The sequence below is a fragment of the Physeter macrocephalus genome, chromosome 18, assembly GCF_002837175.3.
Source record: "Physeter macrocephalus isolate SW-GA chromosome 18, ASM283717v5, whole genome shotgun sequence".
NCBI lineage: Eukaryota > Metazoa > Chordata > Mammalia > Artiodactyla > Physeteridae > Physeter > Physeter macrocephalus.
The window spans coordinates 55,162,817-55,180,554 of record NC_041231.1 but is presented as its reverse complement, the minus strand read 5'-3'; the positions used below and the strand labels follow the sequence as shown (position 1 = coordinate 55,180,554).

At 36.2% G+C, this 17,738-nt stretch overlaps 1 protein-coding gene across 15 annotated transcripts in view; it reads right to left on the bottom strand.

Moving 5' to 3' along the window:
- CLASP2 (cytoplasmic linker associated protein 2) overlaps window positions 1-17,738 on the bottom strand; it is a 180,249-nt gene that overhangs the window by 91,830 nt on the left and 70,681 nt on the right. For all 15 annotated transcript variants that reach the window (XM_055079794.1, XM_055079797.1, XM_055079795.1 and 12 more), the window contains 5 exons: window positions 17,373-17,452; window positions 15,004-15,096; window positions 11,753-11,898; window positions 8,609-8,744; window positions 2,851-2,921 (listed from right to left, as the gene is read on the bottom strand). In XM_055079794.1, the coding sequence (XP_054935769.1) occupies window positions 2,851-2,921; window positions 8,609-8,744; window positions 11,753-11,898; window positions 15,004-15,096; window positions 17,373-17,452 (526 nt within the window). The remainder of the gene's footprint in view (window positions 1-2,850; window positions 2,922-8,608; window positions 8,745-11,752; window positions 11,899-15,003; window positions 15,097-17,372; window positions 17,453-17,738) is intronic.

Sequence of the window (17,738 nt, the reverse complement as noted above, 5' to 3'; positions counted from 1 at the left end):
GTGGCATGTGGGATCTTCCCGGACCAGGGCTCGAACCCGTGTCCCCTGCATTGGCAGGCAGATTCTTAACCACTGTGCCACCAGGGAAGTCCCACTTAACTTATTTAAGGCTCCAACTATTCCCATGCTTAACAGTTCAAAAAGACCTTAAGGGCTCCCCATAATTTTAACTTAAAATGTTTGTCAAATATACAATTTAACTTAATTTAAAAGACATTTACCAAACACCTACTGCATACTAGAAACTGAAGACATACAATGGTGACCAAGAAAGCTGGGACGGATCTTCCATTTCTACATTTGTTCCCTTAAATATATATGTAAATGATTCTTAATCAAGTATTTGGTGTTTTCTCCTTAGCCTTCTGGTTCTCAACTTCTTCAACTGTCTCATTCTTGAGCTTTTGTTCTTTCTTGGCATCTGACGACACAGCTCTGCCCTGTTTTTCTTCCTTTATTAACACTTTCCCTGCACCTACCCTTACATAGGTGCTCCCCTGGTTAGTGCTGATCTCAGCCCACTTCCCTTTTATAGTCTTTTCTTGGGCAGTATCACCTGTACCCTTAGCTCTATCAGCTGTACTTCTCACACCTAGTCCTTTAGCTCCAGCACTGGTTCTTCAATTCAGCCATTAAGTCAGAGTGTCAACCAGCTCACAGACATCTCTACACAGGCAGTGAGTGTCAATTCAAACACTACATACTGATACAAAACAACAAATTTAATTCTTACCCTCTCAATTCTACTCTTGGAGCCCTTATGATACAGATTAGAAAAAAGAGAAACATGGAGGTTAAATTAATTTGCCCAAAGTGATAGAGCATGGCCTTAAACCCTGGCATTCTGACTCTATAGATCACAGTCTGAAGCACTTGACATCACCTTCCTCATCCATATCCAATTATCAAGACTCATTTCTATATCTGAAATCTCCTGAATTTATTGAATAAAACCTCCTTCAATCAATTATCATAAATACAGCTCTAGTTCGGACCCTGCCTCTTACATGAGCTGTAAGAAGTCCTACTTAATTAAACCAATGCTTCTCATTGTCCCTTTTTAATTGCTGTTCATAGCTGAAATAAAAACTAGGATGGATGACATTACCTCCTCACCAAAAACTGCTAATGGAACAATATCAAAATTTCTCTTCCTGACATTCAAAGCCCTCTATACTTTGACTTCAACCTATCCCCTTCTTCCCCTCAGTCAGCCTCTTTTCTTACTGAATCCTCCCATTTATCATGTGTTCTGGCCTCAGTGGCCTGTCCGATGGCTCTGCAGCACACAGCATAGCTTTCCATCTCTGCGTATATTATACCCCACTCTCCTCCCTTACAGGTATTGAATTGCTCCCCATTTTCAAGGTAATTTTCTGATGCATTTCCTGACTTCCTCTTCTCTGTCACATTCCTATTTCTCCAATTACCATTTTCTTCAGTGTAAGACAGAGATTGGTAAACCTTTTCTGTAAAGGGCCAGATAATAAATATTTTAGGCAGTAAATATTTTAAACTTTGAGAACCACATAGTCTCTATTTTATATATTTTTCTTTCCCCCTTTTTAACTACCCTTCAAAAACATAAAAAACAGTCTTAGCTTGTGGGCCATACAAAACTAGACTGTCGGACAGATTCGACCAGTGGACTGTTGTTTGCCGACCCCTGACATAAGAGAGAGGTAATTAAACAACTGTCCCAAAACTCCAAATCACTTACAGGTAATAATGATGTCTTATTTTTCCTAACATTCAAAGTACTTAAATAAACATATTTATCAAACAAAAAAGGAGAAAGAGTTCTTTACAATTTTCTTAAATATCCAATGCATAAATCTTGTTTTTGCTGTCTTTATTATTCATGTAGATAGTGATTATATTAAAGATTGTAGGGCTTCCCTGGTGGCGCAGTGGTTGGGGGGTCCACCTGCCGATGCGGGGGGTGTGGGTTCGTGCCCCCGGTCCAGGAGGATCCCGCGTGCCGTGGAGCGGCTGGGCCCGTGAGCCATGGCCGCTGAGCCTGCGCGTCCAGAGCCTGTGCTCCGCAACGGGAGAGGCCACTATCCAATGCATAAATCTTGTTTTTGCTGTCTTTATTATTCATGTAGATAGTGATTATATTAAAGATTGTAGGGCTTCCCTGGTGGCGCAGTGGTTGGGGGGTCCACCTGCCGATGCGGGGGGTGTGGGTTCGTGCCCCCGGTCCAGGAGGATCCCGCGTGCCGTGGAGCGGCTGGGCCCGTGAGCCGTGGCAGCTGGGCCTGCGCATCCGGAGCCTGTGCTCCGCAGCGGGAGAGGCCACGGCGGTGAGAGGCCCGCGTACCGCAAAAAAAAAAAAAAAAAAAAAAAAAGATTGTAGAAACCATAAGGAGAGAGAGAGATACTGACAGACTGACGTGTTATGGCTGCATACTCTGTGCCAAACACTATGTTCAATTCTACCACTGTGTTTCTCATTTAACCCTCACAACTCCATGGGGTCCACATTATTAGCCCCACTAACATACGAAGACACTGAGGTTCAGGGCAGTTAAAATAACTGCCTGAGGTAGGACAATCAGTCACAGTTATAGGACTCTAGGTAAGGGCTGACTCTAGACTCCATACTCTCTGAAAACCAAACAACTAGTGGCCCAAATAAACCAAACCTTAATAGGATAAAACTGAGAAATGTGCATAGTCATAATAAGCACTTTGTTCCTTTTTCCCTTATATGACATAAGATTAAAAAATTTTAATAAGGTTTCTAGAAGGCAAGAAATTGATGACAACTAATTTTTGCACCCAACTAAGAATTAAACATAATGCAATATTCAACATAAAGCTATACTAAGTTTTTTCAAAACTTACCTCCTTACAGGAACTGATTTTGATGTGCAATTGCTTGTTATTAAAGGTATAAGTCTGGGTACATGAGTATGCTGAAAAAGATATTTTAGAAGAAGTTGAAAAATACTGTGTACTTTACATAATCTCTTCTTCTATTTGCCTTGCATTCAAGTATTTAGCTATATTAGAAGAGAACAAAAATACCATAAAATCAGATTTTGAAAGAAATTAAGACCAGTCAAAAAGTTTCCCCAAATTAAAGTAATAGTAATGATATAGTTTCAGAAGGGCAGATGTGACTGTAATATTAAATAATAAAGACAAGTTAATTGTGTAACTACAGAGAACTGTTAGAACAGTGTACTTTGGGGGGATGGAGCACTAAGAGGGACCAGGCATGTATTGGTCTTATTTTCTGACATACTGCTACTGCTGGAGAAGACAGTAACTGCTATGTCATCAAAGCAGGTTATCAGAGTGAATCTACATAACTACTGTGAATGTACTTTGAAATGGTGATTTTAATTGAACTTTCATCCTGGCTGAACCACAGCTCTCTAGAATTCAGGTAAAGGTCAGTTTATACAATCTTCTGGTTTCTATTAGTAATTCTTATGTTCTTCTTTAGTCAAGCAAACACTAAAAAGTTCATAATTGACATAAGAATAAAATAGTAACCTAAGCATACATATTTGATGTTTTAAATCTCCTATTTTTCTTCTGAGCTAATGGTACAGGTTGGGTTCTCTAGGAGGCAGGCTCTGAGATGGAGTTTAGCATTCAGGATATTAAGAAGTGCTCTTGGGATCAACACCAGTGGAAGGGAGGAGAAGGAAGCAGGAGTGAGCAGAAGAAGAAATCAATCTGTGATATGGCCCAAGGACATCTTTGCCCAAAGCCGAAGCTTTGGGGAGCTCTGGGGCTAAAATGGTCCTTCAGAGTAGTCTCAAATTGGTCTAAGATAGTCACAGCACTGCACTTCCACATCAATCAGTTATTAGACATGGGCCATAACCAGGAAGGGGCAAGACCTTGGGAAAGGCAACTCTCTGCAAGCTGAGGCAATCCTTGAAGAGGCTGGCAGCTGAAGATTGTCTGCCCACATTGCTTCCAGTCCTGGGGAAACAAGTCTTTCAGTGAAGGAGAACGTGAATGGCACATCAGTGTGTGCCACAACTAACTCAACCAAAATTAGAGTGAAAACTTTTTTCAGTTCCTACAGAGGGAAACCACCCACAGACCTGAAGTTGTTCAAATGAGAATAATGCAACACAGTGCTGACCTGCATATTATTCAACTGTTACATTCAGCGTGGAAGGGCTCTGTGGACCCAGCTCCCTTAGAGCATCCAGAAGAACCCATCCCCAAACATTACTGTGGCGTTAAAGCCCAAGGAGACTCCCTAGCCACAACATATTACATAGGAGGTCTCACCTACCTTCTTCCTCCTCTCTCATAACCTCCTCATAACCCTACTGCTGACTGATTAACCCACATCCAACACAGTGGCAGGGATGGGGCAAAAGACTAACCTAACTATTGCTACACCATATTCGGGGGAGCTACACCAAAGGAAAATAAAAAGTGATCCTCACAATTACTGATGACGCATTCAACCAAACACCAAGTCAGAACCTGGGAAACAAAATATAGAAAACAGGATATAATGTTGTTGTAAAACAACAACAACAAAACACCCGATTTGTATTTTCAGTGAGATCATAAGATAGTAAGTAGAATTTAAAGGAATTTTTCCTGAGAACATATACAGCTGTAAGACAGAAAACAAAAAAAATATTTAGGAAATGATAAATGACAAACAGAAGCAATAAATAAATGATCCATGAAAACTAACATAAATTTAAGGAAACTTCATTTTAGTCAGAAATCTGGCTCCACTATGTAAAGAAAGCACTAATGAAAGATGATCTACTCCAAGGCCTGCCGTGAGGGAACTCCTGACACAGACACCCTTCTATAAAGCTTCCTAAGGTGGTGTTTTGTTTTAAGTTAAAAAATCAAATGATATCAACTTATTATAGAAACAATAAAAAGTTAAGAAAACAATTGAGTGAAAAGGACATAATTCTGAGGGAAAAGAAATGTGAACCTAAAGTCCAATTTTTGAGTTCTTGATAAGGGCAAAGAAAAGCTATTTCAAAATACACAAAGATAAATATATATGAAAATTGAGAACACACTAAAATCAAACAAAAATTTTAAATGCGAAGAGTTTCCTAATAAAGATTGGGCAGGAATAAAGGCAGCAAAAAAAAAAAAAAAAAAAAAAAAAGCAATTAATTTCAATTGCTGAAAATGAAAATGTCTTTGGCTCAATTTAATTTAATGGTCAAGGGAAAAAAATGACATGAATAAGATAAAATATATACTTTTTAAAAGGCTGGGGAAGTAAAACAGAGGTTTTATTCCTGACACTGACAATGAGTAAGAAACTTCTAAGAAAATAATGAAACAGGTAAGGAGAAAATACAATGAACATAAAACAGAAAAGATAGGAAAGAAAAAATACTATTTCAAGATGGTAGTAGTCAAAAACTTTCACCATACATAAAGTACATGAAGCAAGAATTGTTAGGAAAATAAAGTTGATAAAAACTAGAGTCAGAATTTGCCAGATAAAGCAGCTTTTAAAAAAATGAGACCATGAAGAATTTGAATAATAAACAAACTAGATTTAGTAATGAATAAAGTACCCTATAAAAGAATTCCATATTTTGCAAATACTAAAAGACTATCTATCTAAATTTATGATGTATTAGGATACTAACAAAATTCAGGTTATTCAATAAAGAAGAAATTGTACAACCAAATTGTATGATCAGAATATCATGAGATTACAAAATGATAAGAACAACAAAAGAACCATCTGAAAATGCAAACAATATCCTTATGTAATTCAAAGAGAAAGTTGAAATGGAAATTACAAATAATTGAGAATTATAAAATAAAGAGAATGTGATAAATCTAAATCACTGGATGCTGCTAATGCCAAACTCAGAAGAAAATATTATAATAAGAAAGTGTTATAATATTAAACAACAAAAACTATGACAAATTATCTAAGGATATACCACAAAAATCTAGTGGAAAAAAAAGAGGTAAGCCACAGCAAGTCAAAGAAAGGAAATAAGAAACACAAATGTAGAAACTAAAGAACTAGAAAAAATTAAAGAACCCCATTGGTACCAATAAAACAAACTTGAAGCTTATAAAAAATCCATAACAATACCTCTAGCAAGTGTTTTTTTTTTTTAAAGAACATATAATAATAACAAAAAATGGCAATATAACCACAGTGGAAGAAACTTTTTTTAAAATTAAAAGTATACAGCCTCATGCCAAAGAGTCTTAAAATCTATATGAAATAGATATTCTGAGAAAACACAAATAACCAAGAATACTTCAAAAAGAGATGCAAGAACGCCCAGTCTAAACACTGGAAATGTTACTGGATAACTTCGAGTCAGCAAACCCTAATAACAAAATATGTTAAACAGAAAAATTACAGAAAATTCTACAAAAGACTCATATTAAGTAAATACCAAAATCTTAATTAGCCCACTGCATCTAGTAGCATCATAAGGTACAATGGCCAAGCAGAATTTAGCTCACGAATGTACAATGGATAAATGAAAAGAGACAACCATTTCTAAAGATATTAAAGGGATATTTGACAAGATTCGACTTCTATTGCTGATCAAAATTTAGCAAAATAGAAATAGGAGGAAATTCTCATAACCTAATGTAAAGTATTGAGAAAGTTATCCCAGACATCATATTTAAAGTACTCCCATTAAACTCAAGGATAAAACAAAGATTTCAATAATTTCCACTATTTTTGAACACTGTTATGAAGGTGCCAGATTTAGTGAAGCTTACAAAAATATTAAAACAGAAAGAAACGAACATTTCCATAGATAGATTCATAGATTTCTTCATAGGCACTGGATTTAATTGCTGAAAAAAACCTTCTGGTACAGCAGTATTAGAAAAAAACATCACTTAACAGGAGAGGACAAACTGATCACAGAAACTGAAAAGGCATTTAAAAAACAGACCCATATATTTATGGAAATTTACTACATGAAAACAGTGGTATTTTAAGAAAAGACTGAACTGTAATTCACTACATGCCACTGGGTCAAATGGCTTTGTATTTGGGGGAAAATGAAGTTAGATACCTGTATTTCACACAGAAATAAAACTGAGTTAGATCTAAACCTAAGAAACAAAATCATGAAAGTTTTAAACAATTGAATATTTTTATAATTGAGAAATGAGGAAGGTTGTTTTAACTATAACAAAAACCACAAAAGGAGCATTGTCTCAAATCAAAAAAATTTCAAATTTCTATAATATAACAAACGATAACTTAAACAATATTTGAAGAATTGACAAACCGGTAAAAAATATTTGCAACATAGAATTAATTTACAGTCATCCTTCAGTGTCCACAGGGATGGTTCCAAGACCCTGGGAGGATCCCAAAATCTGTGGATGCTCAAGTCCCTTATATAAAATGGTGCAGTATTTGCATGAAACCTACACATATCCTCCTGTATACTTTCATCTCTAGATTACTTATTATAGTTAATACAATGTAAATGATAAGTAAATAGTTGTAATTACTGTAAATGTTATATAAATAGATGCCAGCAGGAGGCAAATTCAAGTTTTGCTTTTTGGAACTCTCTGGGATTTTTCCCCCCAAATATTTTTGATCTGAGGTTGGTTGAATCCACAGATGCAGAACCCATGGATAAGGAGGGCTGACTGTTCTTATAACATATAAAAAAGGCCTTAGAAATAAATGAGGAAAAAAATGCACAAAGTATAAACTGGCAATCCAAAGAAAAACTATTAAAGGAAAAAAAAAAACCTAATGTCTCTAATAATCTAAGAAGAATATGAAATAATATTTCAATTATTAAATTTTTAAAACCTTTAAGATACTAATAATGCACAATGTTGGTAAAAGGTGTAGAGAAAGAACTTCATAAACCTCAGGGAGAAGAATGGTGAGGACAATTTAATATTATGTTCTTTAATAGAGAACTGATTTAGACATTAAAAAGAATTATACGTATGGACAAGGGAAGCCGCCCAGGTACATGAAGTTTAAAAAGCAAGTGTAAAAACACATTATTTTTACATATATGTCAAATATAAATGCTACATTTACATTTTGTAGTAAATATAGTTTGTATAGGCAAGAACAGAAGTTTGGAAAAGTACATACTGAATGGCTAGAGTGGTTAGTTGCAGAAGAGCAGAATTCAAGTGTGGAAGATTTATTTTTTTTAACTCTGTTCTTTTGGGCACCTTCAAGATGTGGATGATGAGAAATATTAAGAATTTGTCTGTCATCTTTTACCACTGCCTGTAACTTTATTGTTTTACATTTCCCTGCTACCACCTATAACGTGGTTATACACACACACACACACACACACACACACACACACACGCACACTCACACACGTACACGCATATTATGTCTATTATATTCTGTATGCAAGCAAGTTTACTTTGTAATACTCTGTACTATTTAAATGTTCAATAATAACTGTGTATTACTTTTATTATCAGAAAAATAATTCAAAAGTAATTTTCCTTTGGGGTTTAAAAAAATACCAATGATTTATTTAAGTACACTGAGAGAGAGACATACAGACAGAGAGGTGGACAAACACACAGAGAGAAAGATGGAAAAAAGAAAAGAGAAGAAAAGAAAAGAAAGGAAAAGAAAAGAACCTACCCGAATTATGAATCTGATTGCTGCACATCCAGAAGTTGCCATGACTTTTGCACTATTGGGGACGAGATTAAAAAGTGTAGGTACAATGGCTTCAGCGCCATGATCAAACTTGTTTCCCAAAACTGTTGAAAGATGGCTATAAAGGAAGACAGAAAAATGTTTTTTAAAAAAATAGTTTAGGGGCTTCCCTGGTGGTGCAGTGGCTGAGAGTCCGCCTGCCGATGCAGGGGACACGGGTTCGTGCTCCGGTCCGGGAAGATCCCACATGCCACGGAGCGGCTGGGACTGTGAGCCATGGCTGCTGGGCCTGTGCATCCGGAGCCTGTGCTCCTCAACGGGAGAGGCCACAACAGTGAGAGGCCCGCGTACCGCAAAAAAAAAAAAAAAAAAAAAAAGTTTAACATTAAATATAGGTAGGACCATACAATTTTAAAATATTCTTTTACTGAATTAAAAAAATTTTTATTTTAACCAGTTCCAATGGCAGAAAAACAAAAGAGAGAAAGGCAAGTGCAGATATTACCTATTTCCTTCTTTTCCCAGTCCTTTTACTGTCTAGTGCAAAGTTGAAATTTGGCATTTTAACCATCTCTTTGCAATGGAGAAGTCATCTGATCTCAGAATTTAACCATTAACATGACAGGTAAAACACTCAGCTCTGATTGTCCTGAACTTTAGTCTTTATCCATCGGATATTTCCATTCTGATGCCCCAATATCAATCTTAAATTCAACATATTTTATAAATAAGTAAAATCTTTCCCAAATCAGTACTCCTCTATTTCTTTCTTTTTTTTTTTTTTAAATTTTATTTTTGGCTGTGTTGGGTCTTCGTTGCTGCATGTGGGCTTTCTCTAGTTGTGGTGAGTGGGGGCTACTCTTCATTGCATGTGCGAGCTTCTCATTGTGGTGGCTTCTTTTGTTGTGGAGCATGGGCTCTAGGTGCATGGGCTTCAGCAGTTGTGGTGTGCAGGCTCAGTAGTTGTGGCTCGTGGGCTCTAGAGCACAGGCTCAGTAGTTGTGGTGCATGGGCTTAGTTGCTCTGAGGCATGTGGGATCTACCTGGACCAATGATCAAACCCATGTCCCCTGCATTCGCAGGCAGATTTTTAACCACTGCACCACCAGGGAAGTCCCAGTACTCCTCTATTTCTATTAATGAGAAATATTAATATTTTGGTCACAAATACTCCCTGACATCTTTGGTATAGGATTTCAGAATTCTTGATTGAAAATAGAACTTTACCATACATTGATTAGTTGGGTGACTCTAAGGACATCTGTCTTCTCTTTCCAAATTTGTAGTTAAACAACTAATCCAGGCTAATTAATTTAATATGATTTTGGGTAAAACACATAGGAAGAATGCTGTAATTATAGTTCTGACAATGTTTGTGGAATTTTTAATTTCTATATACTTATATCTTATTTAAAATACATGGTTGGGGTACAGTTAGTTCGAGAATTTCAGGTTCCTCGTTCAAAGAGATACTCAGACTCAGACTTACTTACTAGTGTTCAGTTATATCTTCAGTTTTCCAATGTGAAACTCAAATCAGAAGCAGAGAGGTGCCACCTGTGCCCGGATGTTGCTGTCTTCCTTTAAAGAGTGTAAGAGTTTTGTTCTGGTAGGGCAGTGATGTACTTTGGAATCAGCTTGATTTTTATAAGCTTACTGGGAGGGGTGGCCTGAGAATACTGCAGAGTACTCAGCCTCCAGAGTAGCCTGAATAGTCCTATTCCTATACAACAGCCTTTCTGGGGTCTCTACTGAATGCCCTGGGTGGTCAACAATGTTTCTCCAGGCTGGCTCGTCAGAACTTGAACCTCTCCCGGCCCAGGTGAACTCTGGGAATTGTTGTTTATCTTATAGCTTCCAGCAGTTCTTTCCAGTCCTCAGGGAGTTGTACCTTTCACATGCACAGATTAGTATTCAACTAGACTCATGGGATCCCCTGTGCAGATTTCTATATCTCTTTTTCTGTATATCTCTCCTCTCCAGTGTTCTGCATTGCAAATTTTAGCCACTTCAGCTTTCAGAACCTCCAATTTGTTTCTTCTTCAACTCAGTGAGACTGCCTTGCTCTGACTGGGTTCTCCCTCCCTCTCCACGGTCCAGAAAATGCATCCAGGTCAAAACTGTGCTGATCATACTGTTCAACTGACTTGTTTGTTTCAAAAATTACACTCCTGCTCTGCCTGCTGTCCATCATCTGTACACAGTTGTTTTACATATTTTCTCCAGTTTTCTGCAAGAGGGCTAATCCTGTACCAGTTGTTGCATCATGGCAAGAAGCAGAATTCTCATCACGGACTATTTTTGAAGGTTACAATTTGTGGATTTTTGTTTTGCTTTGTTATCAAGAGATATTCAATTATTTTGGTATATTGACTTGTATCTAGCAATCTTGCTATATATTCCCTTAATTATAATAAGTTATCTATCAATTCTTATCATTTCCTGCATGGATAGTTATATCATTTGTTAATAAGGGCAGTTTTGTTCCTTTTCTTGCAATCCTCATAGTTTTTATTTCCTCAGGGGTTTTTTATTTGTTTGTTTATTCTGTTCTGACTAGGACATCTAGTACAATCCAGATTATAAATATTAATAGTAGGCATCTTTGTGTTCCCTCTCTTCAAAGGAATACAACAACATATACAACAAAGTATTCTGGTCGGGAGAAGTGGTAAAAGGAGTTTAAGTGTTCTACCATCCTTAAATTTTAGAAAAATATAAACATACAGAATAGGTTTAGATTTCAATAAGTTAACGATGCATGTTATAATTCCAAGACAACTGCTAAAATATCAGAAATAAAAAGCTTAATATCCAAATTAGCAAAAAGAAAGTTACATATAGCCAGTTCTCAGACCCATTCACTTTCTTCTTATACTCACAGAGTTAGTGACCAAAAATCCACCAGTACACTTTAGACATATAAACATATTTTAAGGTTGGTATAAAGTGCCATTAAGAAAGATTTTTTTTTTAATCACACAAATTTAATCCTTATATATATGTTTTTGGAACATATATATGCTTTTTTGGGGTTATCCTGCTAGTGCTTTACTGAATAATCACTGAATCAATGAGTACAAAATTAATTCATAAAAAATACTTATCACAAAAAAATATACTTACGCCACAGTAATGCAAGCTTCTCTAACCACCTGGGATCTAAGATCCTTAGCTGAAAGTTTAAGTGCTCCATCCAACAAGCGTAAATGTTGGAAAAAGCAATCATATTGTGCAGCTCCAGCAACAAGCAATGATCGAATTTTCTTAAGCTGAAATAAAAAGAATTTTCATTACTGACATTAAAAAGTGGCAGTGCAAAAAAAACCTACCTAAACTTCACTATTGGAACAAAATTAAAAATTTTTTCATTATATTTCATAATTATATTCAGACATTTTAACAGCATTAAATGTATCTTATAAATAAACCTGCAAACAAACAAAAAAGCTTTCGGAAAATAACATTATAAATTTAATTATATGCATAATAGACATGTAATGTATGAGTAGGTAAGTAAATTTTAAAGTTTTAAGGGAGTCTTTTCAAAATTGTCACAAAATACACTAAAATAAAATTTACCATTTTAACCACTTTAAAGTATACAACTTAGTGGCAATAACTACATTCAAAATGTTGTGCAACCATCACCACTATCTACTAAGAAGCCTATTTTTAAAAGAACCAAATTTGGAAACTATATTCATCCATAAGCAAAAGTAAAAAAATCAAAAGGATCAACCATTAAGTCATCACCATCTCCAATATTTTAACATTATCACACTTACTTTGTGACACAAATAGCTCTTTCTCCCTATTTCTAAACCTTTAAGAATAAGATTGTCAAATGTTTTCCATATAAACATCATACATACCTAATAAAATTAATCAGTCAATTGAGATACACTCAGGTGCACACATCTGTGCTCACACATACAAGCTAAAAGTTTACCTATCATACCCATTATTATGTATAATTTCATATTAAATTCTGTGGTTTTCTAAATTTTTAAAGATATCTTTAAAGTTAAAGATGAATTAAGGATGGAAAACATAAAAATAAAATACTGTGGATATTAGAAAAACATCTGAAAAAATAGTTATACAATCTTAGGGTATATAAGGTAGGCAAACTATCATAAGCAGGAGAGAAATCAGAAGGCATCTAAACAACTAAAAAAAATTACAATATGGTAGGAAAAAATTATCTGCAATATATAAGTACAATACACAAGGAATGACAGTAAAATAAGAAAAAGACAAATAACCAAATATTAAATTGGGCAAAATAAATATAAGAAAATGTGTTCAACCTTACTAGTGATAAGCAAATGCAAATTACAACAAAGACATATCATTTGCCTTCATTAGATTGGCAAAAGTTAAAAAGACTCGATAGCACCCAGTAAGAGCTCTTACTGTTAAGATCATGGATGCCTAATACCTTTGTTCAAAATATTCTGGCAATGTCTACTAAAATAAAATTGCATCTACTCTTTACCCACCAATCCACTTTTAAAAATTTAACCTACAAAAATAAAAACACCATTTTATAAATATGTGCAAGGATGTTTATTGCAATTTTGTTAAAACAGCAAAAAATATAAAAACAAGTCCATCCAAGTTTCTAGAAACATACAGCCCACCAAAACTGAATCAAGAATAAATAGATAGGGCTTCCTTGGTGGCGCAGTGGTTGAGAATCCGCCTGCCGATGCAGGGGACACGGGTTCATGCCCCGGTCCGGGAAGATCCCACATGCCGCGGAGCGGCTGGGCCCGTGAGCCATGGCCACTGAGCCTGTGCTCTGCAACGGGAGAGCCCAAAACAGGGAGAGGCCCGCGAACCACAAAAAAAAAAAAAAAAAAAAAAAAAAAAAAAAAAAAAGAATAAATAGATAATTTGAACAGTCCAATTGCTAGCAGTGAAATAGAATCTGCAATATAAAAAACTCCCTGCAAACAAAGTCCAGGACTGGATGGCTTCACTGGGGAATTCTACCAAATGTACAAAAAAGAACTTATACCAATCCTTCTCAAACTCTTTCAAAAGACTGAAGAGGAGGGAATACTCCCAAAATCATTCTATGAAGCCATCGTCGCCCTGATACCAAAATCAGACAAAGACGCTACCAAAAAAGAAAATTATAGGCCAATATCTTTCATGAATATAGATGCAAAAATCCTCAACAAAATATTAGCAAACTGAATCCAACAACACATAAAAAGGATCATACACCGTGGTCAGGTTGGATTCATCCCAGGGTCACAGGATGGTTCAACATACACAAATCAATGTGGTCAGAAACTACATGATCATCTCAACAGATGCAGAAAAAACATTTAATAAAATTCAACATCCTTTCATGATAAAAAACTCTTATCAAAGTGGGTATAGAAGGAACATATCTCAACATAATAAAAGCTATTTTTGCCAAACCCACAGCCAATGGTTTATGCCAAACTCAAACCCAATACTCAATGGTGAAAAGCTGAAAGCCTTCCCACTAAAATCTGGAACAGGACAAGGATGGCCTCTCTACCACTTCTATTCAACTTAGAAGTCTTAGCTACAGAAATCAGACAAAAAAAGAAATTAAAGGTATCCAAACTGGAAGGGAAGAGGAAAATTGTCACTATATGCAGATGACATGATAATTTATATAGAAAACCCTAAAGACTCCACACAAAAACTATTAGAACTGATAAACTAATTCAGCAAGGTACCAGGATACAAAAATAACATACAGAAATCTGTTGCATTTCTTTACACTAACAATTAACTATAAGAAAGAAAAAGTAAAAAAAAAAAAAAAAATTCCCTTTATAAATCACATTAAAAAAAAAAACAACAACCTAGGAATAAACCTGAACAAGGAGGTGAAAGACTTATATGCTGAGAACCATAACACGTTGATAAAGGAAGCTAGAGATGATTCAAAGAAATCATCCCATGCTCTTGGATTGGAAGAATTAATACTGTTAAATGGCCATACTGCCCAAAGCAATCTACAGATTTAATGCCATCCCTATGAATTTACATTCCCACCAACAGTGCAGGAGGGTTCCCTTTACTCCACAACTATGTAACCCTAAGGAGAGTCATGGTCCCGGGGCATCAATGAAGCTCAAAAAGTAGCACATGTGGAGACACTAACAAATGGATGAGATAGGCTCTACCTGATTAGCAAAACAGAAAAAAATGGACCCTAACTAAGAAAAGGCCTATTTGTGTTTTCCAGAAAGAAATGTTACCTATCAGACTCTCTATTTCATAAGCAAATACCAGATAGTACTACTATTGAATTTCCAAGTTTTTGAAAAAGAACATTGAAAAAAAAAGGAGAGGGATAAGAAAATAAAAAATAAAAAACTTACTGCATTGGCACGCTGATCCCAGTCGTGTTTGTCATCTGACAAAATTTCCCTGATTTTATTTAATGTTTCTTCAAGTTCTCGACTAGAATAGATCTTAAAGAAATGATGCAAAATTATAACATTAATATTTCTTGCCACAGCAAAATTATGCCCTCATGTTCAAATAATCTTTCCAGTAATAGTATTATTTCCCATTTTAGCACCATTTTTAAATGGAGAATGAAAATACATTACTGATAATAATAAAATAAAATGCTTTGTCTTCCTTACCTGTTACTCAGGTAAGGGTATTTCTCCACTCATGAGTAACTTCAAATATACTTTTAAAGTGCTTTGTCATTTAAAAACAAAATGCAAATATCCTACAGATTAGTAAAAACAGGACTGAGTTCTCAAAATGACTTCAGGTATATAACATATCTATTGCATTCATATACTTATTATACAATATTGCAAAAGGACATGTTTTAGGTTAGTCCCTCCTCCGACCCTCTCACTAGACTGTAGCCAGAAGAGCTACATGCTTTATTCCCTCTGGAGCTAACTGTCTACCAAACACCATTATCCTTTCATTCACTTAACAAATATTCACATAACAGGGATGTAACATTCTAGGCATTAAGGACACTATGGTGAGCAAAAAATAGGCATGGTCTTTGCCTTATGGAACTTATAATCTAGTCAGGGAAAGAAAAAAATTAATCAAATGATATAAAATATGAAATTGCAAATAGGAAGTATCACCAAGGAGAAGTACATACTGCCATGAAAGTATACATACAATAGGGGGTTTGAACTAGTTAGGAAAGTCAAGCTTGAATTGACAGCTAAAGCATGAGGCAGACATCATTAGACAAAATAGAGAAAGATCAGCCTTCCCTGCAGTGAACAGCATGTGCAAAGGCTCTGTGACAGAAAGAAACTGAAAGAAGGCCAAGTACAGTAGTTAAGAGTGCAAAGGGGATCAGGGGAAGCGACAGTGACCCAAGGCCTAAGTCAGTCAGTGCACAGTATTTCTCTACATCACAGTAAAAGTTCAGAGGTGGGCGCACGACCTAAATTAGTTCAGTTAGAGTGAATTTCAAAGTTTTACATGGTCAACTGGGGAAGAGGCAGAGGGCACTAAGGGAGTGAGGCTCAGACAGCTGCAGCCATGTTGCTGACCATGAGGGAAGACAATACAGAAGAATCCAGAAATGACACATAAGAAAGAATGGGGTCCTAAATACCATCTGAGTAGTACAAACAGATACTGCCATCAAATAGGCCCTATTTATATTTTTCACTTTCAACGGCCATTAAATTCCCCTTTTACTTAAAACAAAAACTTGCCAAAAACAAGAGTACAAAGGGGAGCAAGGCATGAGACAAGGCTGAAGAGGCAGGAGGGGAACCAGATAAACATTTGTTACAGAGTGATTACTGGAGGCTTCTGAGTCTTTCCTGCCTCCCACTTCCCCTTCACAAAAGTCCTTCTGCCATATTTAAAAAGAAAGGCAGGTTCCTCTCCCACTCCTAATCTTATTATGATGCTTTGCTCTGGAATACAATGCCAGGCTCCCCCTCCCCTAACAAGGGAAAAAAGGGTCGACTCAAAAATTTACTTCAGTGAGGGGGTACATAATTTTTTAAACATTCTTTTAGGGGGCATACAGAGAGAAGAAGTTTGAATACCACTAAGTTAGGAATTGGCTGCAATAAAATAATTCCTAGGTTTCTAACTTGTGTAACTGATTAGGTTTCCACATATAAAACACTGGAAGAGTAGGTTTGAAAGGGGAAGATCATGAGTCCAGTTGTGGGCACGGTGAATTTGAGATGCCTCTGAGACATCTAAAAGGAGATGACAAATAAACAATCAGTGGAAAAATTAGTTTCGCACTAAAGAGAGTTCTGGCTTAGTGATAAAAACCTGTGCATTACTTATGTGAAGGCAAGAAGTAAAGCCATGGATTTGAAAGAAGGAAGGAAATGGAGAGGGAGAAGAGAGGCTCAGAACCAACCCTTAAGAAATCTCAGTATTCAACAGTCAAGTAAAGAAGGATACGGCTTTAAAGGAGAAAGAGATGAAGTGGACAGAAAGGTAGGAGGAAAAAAAATGGAAGAACACTGTATCACAGGCACCTTTAAAAAAAAAAAAGTGGATGTAGTTGGACATTGCAATGTAATATGATTCAATGATATGGATTCAATTTTATTTCAGCCTCACTGAAAAAATCACTTGGAAGTCTAATTGTACCAACAAACAATAGTTTGGTAAGTCAATTCAGGAAAAAAAGAATTTGGAAAATAGGGACAAAAATAAATAATATTACGAACAGGCACATAGGCAATATTCATGGGGAATGTCACTTTACTGGCATCCTTACCTGTATAGAAGGGACATCTGTAAAAGCCTTTATAAAATCATCTTCATCAACTGCTCCAGCACCTCCTTCCTTAGAAGCACCTGATAATTAAAAATAAATTTATTTTTAAAAGTTTACTTTTAAGCATTTTAGCACTAAGAACACCATGAAAAATATTAACTCTTTTGTATGAAAAAGGCATAATTTTGAGACATTCCATTTTATAAGAAGGTATTTAAAAAATCTCCAGGGCTTCCCTGGTGGCACAGTGGTTGGGAGTCCGCCTGCTGATGCGGGGGGCGCGGGTTCATGCCCTGGTCCGGGGGGGTCCCGCGTGCCGCGGAGCGGCTGGGCCCGTGAGCCATGGCCGCTGGTCCTGCGCGTCCG